The sequence below is a fragment of the Leopardus geoffroyi genome, chromosome A3, assembly GCF_018350155.1.
Source record: "Leopardus geoffroyi isolate Oge1 chromosome A3, O.geoffroyi_Oge1_pat1.0, whole genome shotgun sequence".
Taxonomy (NCBI): domain Eukaryota; kingdom Metazoa; phylum Chordata; class Mammalia; order Carnivora; family Felidae; genus Leopardus; species Leopardus geoffroyi.
In genome coordinates this window covers 52,171,003-52,186,599 of record NC_059336.1, presented here as the reverse complement: position 1 = coordinate 52,186,599, position 15,597 = coordinate 52,171,003, and the positions used below count along the sequence as shown (strand labels likewise).

Below are 15,597 nucleotides of genomic sequence, written 5' to 3'. Positions count from 1 at the left end.
GCGGAATGGGGCGGGGGGGGAGGGGGAGGTGGGGCTGGGCGGGGCCTAGATGCGGGGGCGTACTGGGGGCGGGGCCATCCGGGGCGGTACTGGGAGCGGATCGGCGCCGGAGTGTGGGGTGGGCAGTGCTAAAGTTAGCGAGGTGGGGCCGAGGACTGGCCGGAGGCAGGACGAGGCCCCGGAAGGGAAGGAGTTGGAGGCGGAGCCAGACGAGGTGGGCGGGGGAACCAGGCGGGGAGCCGGGCCGAGGACCGGCCAAGGGGGGCGGGGCCGGCGGGGCGGGGCTAGGGCGGGGAAGAGGCAGCGTTTCGCCGCGCCGCGGGCCGGGTCCCCGCGCCCACCTCTCCTGGACCCTGTCCCGCGCGCGCCCCCGCGCGGCACGCCCAGCCATTTGCCGGCTGCGGGCCGGAGGCGGCGGCGGGCTCCCCGCCCCTTGCTGGCCTCTCCTTCCTGCTTGCGGCCCGCCCGCCAGCCCGCCAGCAGCCGGCCGAAGCGCGAGGGAGGAGACGGCGGTCGGAGCTGCGCCGGCAGCCAAAGTGCAGAGGGACAACGGCCGACTGCGGAGAGATGCTGGGCGTGGCGGCAGGAATGACCAACAGGTAAGGGCCGGGTCCTGCCGGGGCCGCCCTGCGCTCGGCACCCGCCACGTCGGCAGCGGACCGCTTCCCCGGCCTTCCCGCGGGCCTGCGCGCCGGCCGGGGGCGGGCGGCCTCTCTCCCCGCGCTCCGGCCTCAGCCCGAGCCCCTCGGTGGCCGCGGGTCCCAGCGCGGAGTGCGGTCGCGTCCCCGGTCTCCCGCAGCCACGCTTCCGCGCTGCCCCCTGGGGCGCTCAGACCAGGGCTGGCGGCCGCTCATGAGAGGTTCCACTAGTTATTGGTGACGTGTCCAATATCGCCTAAGCCCTTCGAGGGCTTAGCGCAGCAGCCCACAGCAGATGCTTGTTGACTGAATAATTCATATCCCAGCCGTTGGAGCACGTATATAGACCAGCGACTCTCAAACGTCTTGGTCTTAGCACGCATTTTAAAAATAAGAGAACTTTTTGCTTGTGATGGTTATTCCTGTAGGTATTTACTGGATTAGAAGTGAAATCTGAGGCATTTAAAAATGTTTAATTCATTAGAGAAACAGTTAATTCATGATATGTTAACAGACATAACACATTTTTATGAAAATAATCATTTTCCTAAACAAAAAAATCAGTGCGACGAGTGGTGTTCTTTTACATTTTGCAAATCTCTTAAATGTCTGCCGTAGTAGGACAACTACTACTGAATGCATTGCATTCAGTCTATTGCGATGTGTTTTGGTTGAACTGTGTGAAGAAAATCTGGTCTTACACAAATATGTCGTTGGAAAAGGGAGAAGTGTTTTAATACCTTTTTCAGATAATTTGTGGATATTTTTTTGCTGCTACCCCCAATGGTAGATTCGTTTGGAAGTGGAATCTGAAGCCTTACCAGTGAGCTTTTCACACTCTGTTAGGTTAAAATTCATTGGTCTGTCTTGCAGTTTGAATGGACTTGTTACCCATTGTAACATCATATGTTGGTCATTTGGAAAATGTTGGTTCATAGAGTTAGGCACATCTTCCAAATGCTGACACTTTTCATTATACTATACTACGGGATAATATTTGTTAATATTACCACTGATTTCATTAGAAATCTCTTTAAGTATGAGAACATGCCAAGCTCAAGGTGGTGGCAACAAGTTTCCACCATTCGGAATTTCAGTTGAAAGTTTGATTTTTATTATTGGCAGGAAACTACTGTCAGTTGTTTTCCTCAAAGTGAGAGGCTCACTTTTTTGAGCCTCAGGAAATGTCTGCCAAGTACCAGTCTAAAAACCATAGTTTATCACTTATTATTTCCAGTAAAAATGGTATATCCTGAAGAACATTTAATTCACCTCATCACTCAGGGACACATGTGCTTTTCCTGGAGACAGCCACCTTACTTTGGTATGCAGCAGAACTGCTGTATGCATACCTCCTTTTTCATCACAAGTAAAAGAAAGTCAAGATTTAATAACATTAATAATTTGTACCACTTCATTAAGGACATTTTTTCGTTTTTTGAAAAATTAACTGAATATCAAGTCGATACAAAATTTGAAAGATATGTAAGATATAAAGAATAATGATACAGTGGATACACAGTATAAAAAACATAAACTGTTTCCTTTTAAGGCCCTTGAACACCTTCCTGATCTAGCATCCCTCCTTGATCCCATCCCTTTCCCATCTTGAATTTGCTATTAGCAATACTTTTTTTTTTTTTTTTTTGGTATTAAGTACATTCATGTTGTTGGATGACCATCACCACCACCCATGCATCTCTGGAATTCTTTTCATTTTACAAAACTGAAACTCTGTACCCATTAAACAACAACTTTCTTTTCCTCCCTCCCTATCAACCCCTGGTAACTCCTATTCTGATTTTTGTCTCTGATTTTGATGATTCCAGGTACCTCATATACGTGGAATCAATTATATACAGTGTTTGTCTTTCTGTGATTGGCTTATTTCATTCACTTGGCATAATATGCTCAAGGTTCATCCATGTTGTAGCATGTCAGAATTTCCTTGCTTTTTAGAGCTGAATAATATTCTGTTGTTTATAAGTACCATTCATTTGTTTTCTTTATCTGTTCATCTTTTGATGGTTACTTGGATTGCTGTATGTTTTACCTATTGTAAGTAATGATGCTATGAACATAGGTATGCATTCTTTAATTGAAAATTTTTTAAGTTTATTTATTTATTTTGAGAGAAAGAGGGTGTGCCTGCATGTGTGCAAGTTGAGGAGGAGCAGAGAGAGAGAGAGAGAGAGAGAGAGAGAGAGAGAATCCCAAGCAGGCTCCATGCTGTTGTGCAGAGCTCCATGTGGGGCTCCATCTCACAAACTGCAAGATCATGACTTGAGTGGGGCTCGAAACCACAAAACTGGGAGATCATGACCTGAGCCAAAATCAAGAGTCAGACGCTTAACCCACAGAGCCACCCAGGTGCCCCTCTTTAATTGAAGTTTTTATAGTTTCACATACAATTATAAAAAATAATTAAGAGAGATCCAGTGTATCCTTTACCCAGTTTCCCCCAATGATATTTTGCAAAATCGTAGTACAGTATCACAATCATGATATTGATGGTAATACAATCCATCAGTTTTATTCAGATTTCCTAGTCATGTGTGTGTGTGGGGGGGGGGGTGGTGGGTGGGTGTGTATTTAGTTCTGTGTAATTTTATCACAGGTGGTGGTGCATGTGTCTATCACCGCAGTCAAGAACTAGAACAGTGAGTTCCAGGACCACAAGGATCCCACGTGTTGCCATGTTATACCCACACCCACCTCCATGTTTCTTCCTCTTTCTTAAAGCCTGGAAACCACTCATCTGTTTAGCATTTCTAAAATGTTGTCATTTCAAAAATTTTATAGAAGCAAATCAGACATATATAACCTTTTGGGATTGCCTTTTATAAAATCCAGCTTAATTCCCTGGACATGCCTCCAAGCTGTAGTTCTTTGTTGTGGCTGAGTAGTACTCCATGGTATGGGTATGGGACAGTCTGTTCTCCAGTTGAAGGATCTTTGGGCTATTTCCAGGTGTGGACTGTTAATAAAGATACTATGAACTGGTTTTTATGTAGATAACAAGTTTTCCTTTCTCTGGGATAAATGTCCAAGAGTGTAGTTGCTGGATTGTATGGTAATTTCAGTTTTCACTTTCTAAGAAATTGATGGATTATTTCAAAGTGGCTGGAATTCAGTTGCACCACTAAGCGACCAGCTTTTATACCCACTTATACCCACTTTTGCTTTTGCGTTGTCAGTGAAAGTGTCAGTACAGTGCAAAAGGCTACAGCAACTTTTTTTGGAACTTCTTGGCACCATTATTAAAAGGGTTTTGATCTCCCAGACCTCTTGTAAAGGTCTTGGAGATTACCCCCCCAACCCCCCACCCAGCCACCACCTCCTCCAGGGTTTTGAGATTACATTTTGAGAACCACTGTTAATGACATAATCCTAAATGATGAGGGAAGTGCAGATATTTTTAAAAGAATATATAGAAAGATTTCTCTTAAAATATATATTAAAGGCTTGTTGTAGTGTGTGTGTTCTGGTTTTGGAAGTTTTTAGTGGGACTTACTAGCTAAGACTTGAAGAACCACTATGGAAAAAGCAGTTTTCTGCCCTTAAGGATTTTCAGGACAGGATGACTAGTGTTGTTATGAAAAGGGAGAATGTCATGGCAGCGAGGGTCTTCCTAAAACTTCAGTGCTGTATGCCTGTTTGTTTGTATTGGTGAGGAAATTGGGCTCTTCACTTTTAAGAAAACTAATGAAAATTAGGTGGTGAAAAGATACCTTCAATTTTGGTTGTTCTGTGCCGTATGAGCTTAGAGACAACAATCCAACAGGAATGCTGTCTTGATTTTTTTTAAGTTTTATCATTGATCTGCAATGTTATATTAGTTTCAGGTGTACAACATAGTTATTGGACAATTCCATACATTACAAAGTGCATACGTTACAAATTGCTCACCACGGTAAATGCAGTTATCATGTCACTATACAGTGTTGTTACAGAATTATTGGTTGTATTCCCTATGTTGTGATTTTTATCACCTTGACTTAATTTATTTTAGAACTGGAAATCTGTAAATGCCCTTCACCTGTTTTGCCCTTGCCCCATCCCCTGCCACATCCCCCCCCACCCCGTGACCACCAGTTTGTTCTCTGAGGCTGTTTGTGTTTTATATTGTTTGTTCATTTTTGTTTTTTAGATTCCACGTATTATCATTCCCATCCCTTTCCTTTTTGGTAGTCCCTTGAACCGTCTTCTGGAAAGCTCTTTCTCTTGCCCAATGTGGATATAGCACTTGAGCTTTCCTATCTTCTTTCTGCCCCTCCACTGGGTCAGAGAAACTTCAATAGCTATAGCAGATCTATAATGGGAAAGCAGAGCTTTGCTCTGAGAGTCTCTATTTTTAATAGTGTTGTGTTTGTTCTTCAGATAATCATTTAAATAAACCCCAGTGTAGGTCATGTTCTTAGTTAAGGTTGCACTTAAATAGAAGACAAAACATCTCAGGCCATTTGTCGATTTTACATTTCTTGTAATTACGCTTTAAGCTGTGGTTTCCCACCCACAGGAGTATTATCTACATTACATGCTGGACTGTTGCCATGTTGTCTTCCAAAAACTTCAATTTTAAGATACTTGAGAAGCAAAGGCTGCTTCACCTGCTGCTACACACTGTGCATTCTACCCCACAGTGGTTTTATCTCCCCTCATACTGATATCATCTCATCTCTTTTATTTGATCTCATCAGACGTTTCTACACTGGAGTTCACAGGGGGGAGAGGTGGAAGCATTTTCCTGCATATTTCTTTTTTTTTTTTTTTCCTTCATGTTGGAGCCTGTTTTGGAGTTTGATGAGTCCACAAGGACATTTAACATAAGGGTTGGGAAGTTACAGATAAGTCAGGCTCTGAATAGTGTGTTCTGTGTAGGGTAGGTGCTAGCAATTGAGTTCGAATGCTGACAGATATGTTGGGGGTGGGAGACACCTGAAGTCTGGGGTCTTACCAGGATGTCTGAGGGTCATGTATGATAAAGTGATAAAAACAGATAAAAACTGTTTGCAAAAAATGTGTATATACACACACACACATTCTCTGTGTATAAAAATGCAATCATAGTTGTACTGTTTTGCAATTGCTTTTTTTAAAGATATTTTTTAAATTTTAGTAAAATACATGTAACAAAATATACCATCTTAATCATTTTTCAGTGTACATTCAATGGCATTAAGTACATTCACATTGGGGTACGACCATCACCACTGTCCATCTCCAGAACTTTCTCATTATCCCAAACTGAAACTCTAGGCCCATTAAACAGTATTGCCCCAATGTGGGGAATAAGCTTAGGAATTCCCTGAGCTTGAACCCATGGGTTAGGAAGGCACAAAGAAATAGAAAGCCATAGGATATACACACCCAAGTTTGGATAAATAAGATTAGGTAAACGGGGCAAAGTCCCCCAGAATAGGTAAAGTGGGGCAGAGGCTCTCAGTATAGGACAAAGGTATAGGAATAGGGAACCTCAGGATGAAAACATCCAAGATGAGGTAAACAAGATTAGGTATTCAGGGTGGAAATGCCCCCCAATTTAGTAATAGCTGAAAGCTGCTTTCGCAAGAAGGAAGGACCAAATTAGGTAAACAGGTAAATAGGGCAATGGACCTCAGCAGAGTGAAGTTGCCCAGAGGGGAGCTAATTAGCAAAAGAAAGGTGCCTTGTTGACCCTGAGATAGCATGCTTTGTCTTTCTTGTCCCCTAGGCCAGTTTAGGTAAACAGAGGTGGGGCTTTATGTCTGCTGTAAACAACCTTCTGCCTGGCACCAGGATTTTGTTTTGTATTGACCCAAACCCCTAATCCCGCATATCTTCAAAACCCCCTTTCCCTCATGCCCTTGAGTTAATGTTCACAGATTCATGGTCTCTTTGTGCACACCCATCACCACATTTGTAAGCCTTCTGATCCCAATAAAAACGGAGCAAGGACCCTTACTTGGGGCTCTTGTCTTCTCCTGGATGTTAGCATCTCTCGCATTTTTAATCCTGCATCCCACTTTCTTGCTGGACAAGAAAGAACTGCAGAACCAGAGTCTATGACACCCCCTTCCTGGCAGTTGTTTTTTTTAACTTAATAAGCTGTCTTACAGGTTTTCCTGTGTGGCATATCTAGATCTACTGTAAGTTTTAACTTTAGATTGGCTGTGTGTAGTAGTTCAAAGTATGCATGTGATGTGACTTACATAACCAGCCCTTGATAGACATTTCAGTTCCAGATTTTTGTTATTACAAGCCCTTTGAACATCTGTGCCAGTGCTTCCATAGGAGATACCTGAGGGTAGAGTGGGTGTGTGCATGGATGGTTGGACCCATGTTCCAGTCCCACTTCTGTCCCTTCATGGCTCTGTGGCCTTACCCTGTTAAGCTCTTTAAGGCTTATTTCCTTAATTTATGAAGTAATATCTATCTCAGAGAATCATTGTGAGCATTAAATATAAATTTATATAATATAAACATAATATATATTATATATATATTATATATTATATATATTATATATAATATAAATATAAATATAAATATAATATAATATATATAATATAAATATAAATATAAATTCAGAAATATAAAGATTTCTGAAAGATACAAATGTAGTTGTTAGTAATTGTTGCCCCTGGAGAGGCAGTCTATGAATCTAAGGAATTTAGGAATCTAGAATGAGAGGGCAATTTTTTTACTATGTGCCTTTTCGTACGGTTTTGATTTTTCAAAAAATCTTTTTTAATGTTTACTTTTTATTTCTTTGATAGCACAAGCAGGAATGGGTCAGAGAGAGGGAGACAGAGGATATGAAGTGGGTTCTGTGCTGACAGCAGTGAGCCTGATATGGGACTTAAACTCACAAACCATGAGATCATGACCTGAGCTGAAGTCAGACATTCAACTGACTGAGCTACCTAGGCACCCTGTTTTGATTTTTTTTAACCTTGTGCATGTAAAATTTTTTAATGAGTCTGACTTCATGCCAGGAACATAGTAGGTGTTCAGTTAATAGTTAACTGTAGTTGTTGATGTTGATTTTTTCCTATCATCCTGGTTGTTTTTTCCAAGCTTACAACTTCTGACCTCACTGTCTGTTAATGGCATTGATTCAGTCCTTTGTGATTTCTTCCTTTCCTTTACTTCCTGTACCCACATTCTTGCTGAGTTCCTACCTTAGAATTTTTTTTTTATCCATATTTCTTTCTCATTCCTTTCTTACTAACTTTTCCACCCTCGTCCTGATTACCTTTCAAGTGAGTGTAAGAAAACAATATTAAGGCTGGGGAAGACTTAGAGAATGCAAAATAAAATATATATGCATATTAAACATTTGAGGTGGAACACATAATTTTGTGTGTTCCTGTTTGTCATTTAAATGTTGATAAAGTACAGATTCTTTTAAAAGTGTTATGAGATTTGTGGTAGTATTTTTGTACTGTATGCTTTCTGTTAGCATATACTGAAAACACAATTACAGTAACATGAAGATCTAAGAAATTTGCCTAGCATTTAAAAAATGTTTTCATGTGGGAAAAAGAATCTACTAAACTGATGTATTCAATCCTTTTGTGGGCCTACTATAATAGTCCACTGAATTGTTCCTTTATTTTATAGGTCAGGAGTTGGATAGAGAGGTAATTTTATTTATCTCTGTTCAAGGCCACAGAATGAGTGGCTCTAGTGCTTAGGACTAGACCCCAAACTTTGAAGATAGTGTGGAGTCCTCTCTGCTGTGCTACATTAGTTTGTTCTATTACTGCATTCAAATTGCACTGTTAATAGCTTGTTACATATATATTTTATCTTCCTATCTATATTGTAAATGCCTTGAAGGCTGAGCCTTTTATCTATCTGAGCCCCATTAACATAGTGGTTCTGGAAATGTCCAAATGAATTATTAAATGTTGCCTTAGAATTGTTCTGTCACAGAGGTCCTGGATGTCACTCTTTTTTTCAGGTGGATTCCTTTTGTGAAATGCGTTTTTTGGGGCATGGGATTCGTAGGCACACATGATGGTGATTGTATTTGTTCATTCCCAGAGCCTTAGGTCTTTTTACCCACACATGTCCACTGCCCTCACATGGCATAGTCTGAGAGTTTCCTTCCTATCGATAGGCTTCTTTACTGATATATCAGTTAAGTGACAAATATACCAGCTGCTTAAACAGATTGTAAATTATTTCTCATTGGTAAGTGTAGTAGTTGTTGGTTTTGTTTTTGTGTGTTTTTTTGTTTTAAAGCTGGATGCATTGCTATTCCGTATGGAATCTGCCTTACTAATATAATATGGAAGAGAGGGGATGCAGTTGCTGCCTCTGCCACAGCTGGTTGTTCCTTCTTCTCAATTCAGTAGATTCCACAGATTTTTTAATATATAAGGTACAGTGCACATACAGCTGTGGGGATTGAAAAGGCAAATAAGACATGGTCTCAACTCTAGAGTGTCTTCCAGTTTGACTATTCTGTCATTCATGTTGGCTCCAGATTTTCCTGAAGCACCATTTTGGTCATATTACTCCACTTTTCAGAATATTGAGAAGGCTTTTTATTGCCTATCACAAAGTCCAAACTCTCGAGCCTAAAGTTTAAGGCTCTTTGTGGTCTGGCCCCAGCCTGTATTTATAGCCTTGTCACACACTGTTCCCTTAGTCTGTTTCACTAAACTCTCACCTACTTGCCATTTTCTGAAAACATCTAGTGTTTCCCGTCCCTGTGTCTTTGTTCATACTATTCTTTTGGGCCAGAAAACGTATTCTCCTGTGTCTTTTTGGCACTTGGGACAAAATTGCCACTTCTCTCATGAAATAATGAATTTCTGGAACATTTATTGAGCCCTTGTTGTGTGCTTGGGGAATTAGGGATTCAGAGCTTGTGTTTGTTCTCTGAAAGCATTTAGACTTTTTTTGGTAGTTATCAGCTTCTGTTTTGTGTTATACTTGTTTGTGTATATGTCTAACTTTTTCTGCCAAATTGTGATCTCTGAATCTAAAGGAATGTCTTAATCAAAATTTGTTAAATGTCCAAAGAAAAACAAACTAGATTTAAATCAACTTTATTTCTCCTTTTATTTCTTCATTTGTTAGTGAATGGAAAATTCAGTGCTGGTTCTGCTTAGTTGTGACACCGTTGAATAAACCCATCACACTTTGAGTAAAACAACATAGCTTTCACATTTGGTTTAACTTAACTCTTCAGTGTAGTGTATACTAGTGGTGGAGACCCAGCACCCATGAAACATTAGGAAGAAATTCAAACGATGTTTAGTCATCCATGTTTATTTAGATCATTTCGTTTCATTGTCAGTCCACTGACAAAGCTTTTGAAAGCTTTCTTAGTGATAACCACCTTTTTTATTAATTACCTACTTCGACAAAAAGTACTTTAAAGATGTTGAACATTTATGTAACAAATTTTACCTTCACAGTCACATCGTGAAGTAGTTTTTTTATGCCCACTTTTACAGATGAGTGATCTAAACTCAAGAGATGAAGAACTCACCAAGTTCCACATTCATGACAGAGCCAGGGTTCACCTGTGTCTCCTCCATTTGCTTCAGTATTCAGTAGGTCAGAGCTCTCTACTTTGCCTGTGTTTCAAATCTTTCTCTTATCTTCGCGTGCCAGCCAGCCTATCCAGTTTTATTCCCCACTACTCTTTCTTTACATCATCTTATTGCCAGACATACAACAGTTCTTCTTTCTGAACTTGGTTTTTCCTTTTTTGTGAGGCAGAGAGTTCCAAATCTTGTGCTCAAGGCCCAGCTTAAACTTGAAGATGGTTTCCCTGGCTGCTTCAACCTCTTGTTAGTCTTTTCTTTCTTGGCCTCCTAGAGAACATATTGGATAAGATTAAGTTGTTTACTTAAATTTAGTGTGTGGATACTTGTGTGCAACACACAAGTGACTCCTATGTTAAGTTTGAACTCTTGGCTATCTATGCTTGTATATACTAAAGTATTATTTATAAATTTGGGAAGATAGTTCCAATTCAGTGTGCATTCATTTGTGTATGCTGTGGAGCATATTATAATATAGTGAGGGATTACATTTATCTACTTTGTATTGCATCTCATATGTGTATACAGGTATCATAGGAGAAGTTTTAAAAAGTCTTTTAGAAATTTAAAGGAGGAAACTATCATTTGTCACCTGTTATAGACTTATTGTTATTTATTTAAGATGTGGGGATCAGTCAAATGTTTATTGAGATCTCTTTGGAGGTAGAGACATATCGGTCATGGCAGTGTTGAACCAGGGGCTGCTTTATTTGGAACATTGTAGGGGAGATTCGTGACTCTCAGTCTCAATACATGGGCCACAGACCAACAGCGTGGGGGGATCATACTAACTGCAGATTGCTCACCCTCTTCCCGTACTTCTTGGGGGAAAATGTCATGAAATCTGTACTTTTAAATTTTTTATTATGGAGAATTTCAGACATTTACAAAACTGGAGGGATTAATGTATCCCCATGTGCTACCACTCAGCTTCACTAATTATTGACTGATGGTAAATCTTTGAGGGCCAATCTTTTTTCATTCCTCTCTTTCCTATGGCATATCATAAAGATTTTAATATGTATCCTTAAAAGATAAAGACTCTTCTAATAAAACTTTTTAAATGTCACTACAACATCATTATCACACCTGAAAAATATTACTAACAGTTCCTTGGTATCATCAACTACTCAGTTAAACTTTCCATTTATTTCAGATATCCATTTTATTTTATAGGTATTCTGAATTGGCATCTAAGTAAGGTTTATGTGTTTTGGTAGCTTGCTAAATCTGTTCATCAGATCCCAGCAGCATACTAAATTCTCTGGGTTTTAAGTTATATATTCCAGACTTGGAGCTGAAGAATCTGGCAGTCTGGAAATGCCAACAGATCAGATCAAAAAGCCACAACAAAGGGCTGCTCTCTGTAGCCAAAAGACCAGGAGAGAGACAGTCTAACACGATATAAAACATCTAGACAGCATATGCTGTACTCCAATCAAACACCCAGAAAAAACTGTGGCCACACCACTACTCATGCCAGCAGAGTCCAAAGGGGAGACTAGACTCACCAGGCTGGACCCAGGCACCCCAACACCTCTGTCATGGTGGGGTCAGTGAATGTCAAGGAATCAAGACTTTCATACTCACCAGCTGGTAATTACTGCCCCCCTCTCCCAATTATCACAGTGTTAGTAGAGACAATGTGGGGAACTAGAACTCTCATCCTGGCTCACCATTAGTGAAGAATCCCCATCTTGGGTGTCAACAGAGGCCAATGGGGAACATATACTTCCACCTCCATTTCGCAGTAATGAGGGCACTCCTTTGCTAAAGAGATTTCAGAAAAAGCCAGTTTCATAACATAGTATGAAAATATTCATGTTTTATTAGGAAATAATTTATCCTAGCAAGAACCAGGAAAATCTCAAAGTGAAGGAAAAAGGACAATAAATAGATTTTAGCACCAAGATGACAGAAATGTTAGAATTATCTGACAGAGATTTTAAAGCAGTCATAATAAAAATGCTTCAGTGAGCTATTGTGAAGATGCTTGAAACAAATGAGGAAGTAGAAAGCCACAGCAAAGAAATAAGATATAAAGAAGATTCAAATGGAAGTTCTGCAGCTCAAAAATATAATAACCAAAATAAAAATCTCAATGGAGAACTCAATAGTGGATGGGTTCAACTGAAGGGGACTGAGGAAGGAATCAGTGAACTGGAATGTAAAATAGTAAAAATTACCCAGTGTGAACAACAGAGACAAAATAGACTGGGGGAAAAAACAAAGCTTCAGGGACTTGTGGAACTATAACAAAAGAGCTAACATTTGTGTCATTTGAATTCTGAAAGGAGAGGGATAGGGGGTAGGGTAGAAAAATACTAGAGGAAATAATGGCTGAAAATTTCCCCAATTTGCAGGAAACATAAACATACAGATTCAAGAAGCTGCACAAGCCACAAACAGAATAAACCCAAAGAAATTCAGTCCAAGATGCATAATGATTAAACTTCTGAGAACTAAAGACCTAAAAAAAAAACCTTGAAAGCAGCCAGAGAGGGGAAAAATGACACCTTACCTTTATAGGAGAGAATTTGGATGACAGCAGAGTTTTCATCAGAAACTATGGAGGCCAAAAGGGTATTGGCGTAATATTTTCAAATTTAGAAGGAATAATTGTCACTTGGTATTCTATATTCTCTGAAAATATCCTTCAGGAATAGAAGGGATGCAGTAAATTCTCATGAAGAGAAACTAAGGGAATTTGTGTGGTCAGCAGATCTTAACACCTCACTTCCCCCACTGTTCCCCCATGGGTAAAAGAAGTTCTCTAAACAGAAAGGAAATTATAAAAGAATGAACCATGGGGCACCTGGGTGGCTCAGTCGGTTAAGTATCTAGCTGACTTCAGTTCTGGTTATGATCTCACAGTTCGTGAGTTCGAGCCCCATGTCAGGCTCTGTGTTGACAGCTTAGAGCCTGGAACCTGCTTCAAATTCTGTCTGACCCTCCCCACTCACACTCTGTCTCTGTCTCTCTCTCAAGAATAAATAAACATTAAAAAAAATTTAAAAGAATGAACCGTGGAACCTTAAGAGTGAAGAAAGAACATGGTAAAGCATAAATGTGAATAAATACTATAGACTTTCTGCTTTTGAATTTTCAAAGTTATGTTTGATGAATGAAGCAAAATTGTAACAGTGATGTGATTTTAAATTAATGTAGAGAAAATTTTTAAACAGGGATGGTAAAGGGTTATAGGAGAAAGTTTTGTATACGTCACTCAAGGTGGTAAAATGAGGACACCTGAGGACTATAAGTTACATATATATGGTATACTTAGAGCAGCCACAAAGATATCAAAGAGATACCCTTAAAACTAGACAAATCAAAGTGGAATTCTAGAAAGTGTTGAAGTAACCCACAAAAAGACAGGAAAAAGAAAACAAACAGAATAAACAAAAAACAAATGGCAGACTTAAGCCCCAATATATCAGTAATTACATTAAATGTAAGTAGGTTAAATATACAAATTATAAGACAGAATTTTATGGAGTAGGTTAAACAGTGTGGCCCAACTATATCATATATAAGAAATTCACTTCAAATATAGTATAATGATATAGGCAGATTGAAAGGAAAAGGATGCGAAAAGATATAACATGCAAGCATCAATTGAAGGAAATCAGGCGCCTGGGTGGCTCAGTTGGTTAAGCAACCGACTTCAGCTCAGGTCATGATCTCATTGTTCATGAGTTCGAGCCCCACGTCAGGCTCTGTGCTGACAGCTCAGAGCCTGAAGCCTACTTCAGATTCTGTGTCTTCCTCTCTCTCTACCCCTCCCCTGCTCATGCTCTGTGTCTTTCTGTCTCTCAATAATAAATAAATGTTAAAGAAAAACATTTTTTTTTAAATCAAAGGAAATCAGGAGTGATAGTGTTAATATATCAGATATAGATATCAGATAAAGTAGACTTCAGGGCAAAGTAACTTACCAGAGACAGAGGGGTTATGTAAAGGATCAGTCTACCAAGAAGATGTAGCAATCCCAAATGTGTCTCTACCAAACAACAGAGCTGTAAAACATGGGAAGCAAACCCAGTAGAAGTAAAAGGAGAAATAGACAAAACCACAATTATAATTAGAGACTTCAACACCCAGCAGAGAATTAGTAAGAACATAGTTGAACTATGTTCAGCACCATCATTAACTGGAAATTGACATCTGGAGACTACTTTATCCAGCAGTAGCATAATATACACTCTTATCAAGCTTGTATAGAATAGTCAACACGATAGACCACATTCTGGGCCATAAAATAAAACTTACTAATTTAAAAGAATAGAAACCAGACAGTTATGCTGTCAGACCACAACATAATTAAACTAGAAGTCAACAACAGAAAAAAGACGGGAAAACCATAAAATATTTGATTAAAACACACTTCTGAATAATACATGAGTCAAAGAAGAAATCTCAGAGAGAAATGTAAGAATATTTTCAACTAATGAAAATGAGCACACAAGTTATCAAAGTTTGTGGGCTGCAGTGGAAGCAGTGCTTAGAGGGAAATTTATACCACTGAATGCATATATTAGAAAATAAAAAAGAACTAAAATCAGTAATCTTAAGTTTTCACCTTAGGAAACTAGAAAAGGAAGAGCAAATTAAATCCAAGTAAGCAGAAGGAAAAAAAAGTAATAAGAATTAGAGCAGAAATCAGTGAAATTCAATACAGGAAATGAATAGAGAATATCAGTAAAACCAAAAAGCTGGTGTTTGGAAAAGTTTAACAAAAGTGATAAGGCTAAAAAAAAAAAAAAAGTGATAAGGCTATACCAGGCTAAGAAAAAAAAAAGAGGATACAAATTACTAATACCAGAAATGAAAGAGGAGATATCACTACAGATCCCATCCCATGGAAATCAAAAGGATAAGAAAGAAATACCATGAACAACTCCGTGCCCAGTGATAATTTATGTGAAATGGACCAATTCCTTGAAAGACACAATTTGCCAAAACTCACACAAGAAGAAATAGGTGATCTGAATAGGTTTATATCTATGAAAGAAATTGAATGAATGAATGAATGAATAAACAAACAAACAAACTTCCACAACAACTCAGGTCCATATGGGTTCACTGGCAAGTTCTACCAACTATTTTAAGATTTATACCATTTTTCTACAGTCCTTCAGAGGATAACATTAGAAAGAATACCTCCCAATGCTGTCTATGAGGCTAGCACTGTCCTAACACCAGTCAGACAAAGGCATCACACAAAAAAAGAAACTGCAAACCAGCAATACCTCTTGTGAACATTGATGCAAAAATTGTCAACAAAATATTAGCAAATTGAATCCAAAAACATAAAAAGAATTGTACATCGTGACTAAATTTATCCCAAGGAAGTAAGATTGACTGAATATCCAGGAAGCAACTTTATTCCTTCTTTTTTAAGTTTATTT

The 15,597-nt window shown here is 39.3% G+C and overlaps 1 protein-coding gene across 3 annotated transcripts in view; it reads left to right on the top strand.

Moving 5' to 3' along the window:
* Nucleotides 1-259: 259 nt before the first annotated feature.
* Nucleotides 260-15,597, top strand: part of LIMS1 (LIM zinc finger domain containing 1) — a 155,783-nt gene continuing 140,445 nt past the window's right edge. Inside the window, exon 1 of one of the 3 annotated variants that reach the window (XM_045443748.1) lies at nt 260-599. In XM_045443748.1, the coding sequence (XP_045299704.1) occupies nt 568-599 (32 nt within the window). In that variant the 5' untranslated portion in view covers nt 260-567. Of the gene's footprint in view, nt 600-10,122; nt 10,197-15,597 lie in introns of those variants that run through there. The other 2 variants (XM_045443747.1, XM_045443751.1) reach the window with 2 other exon arrangements.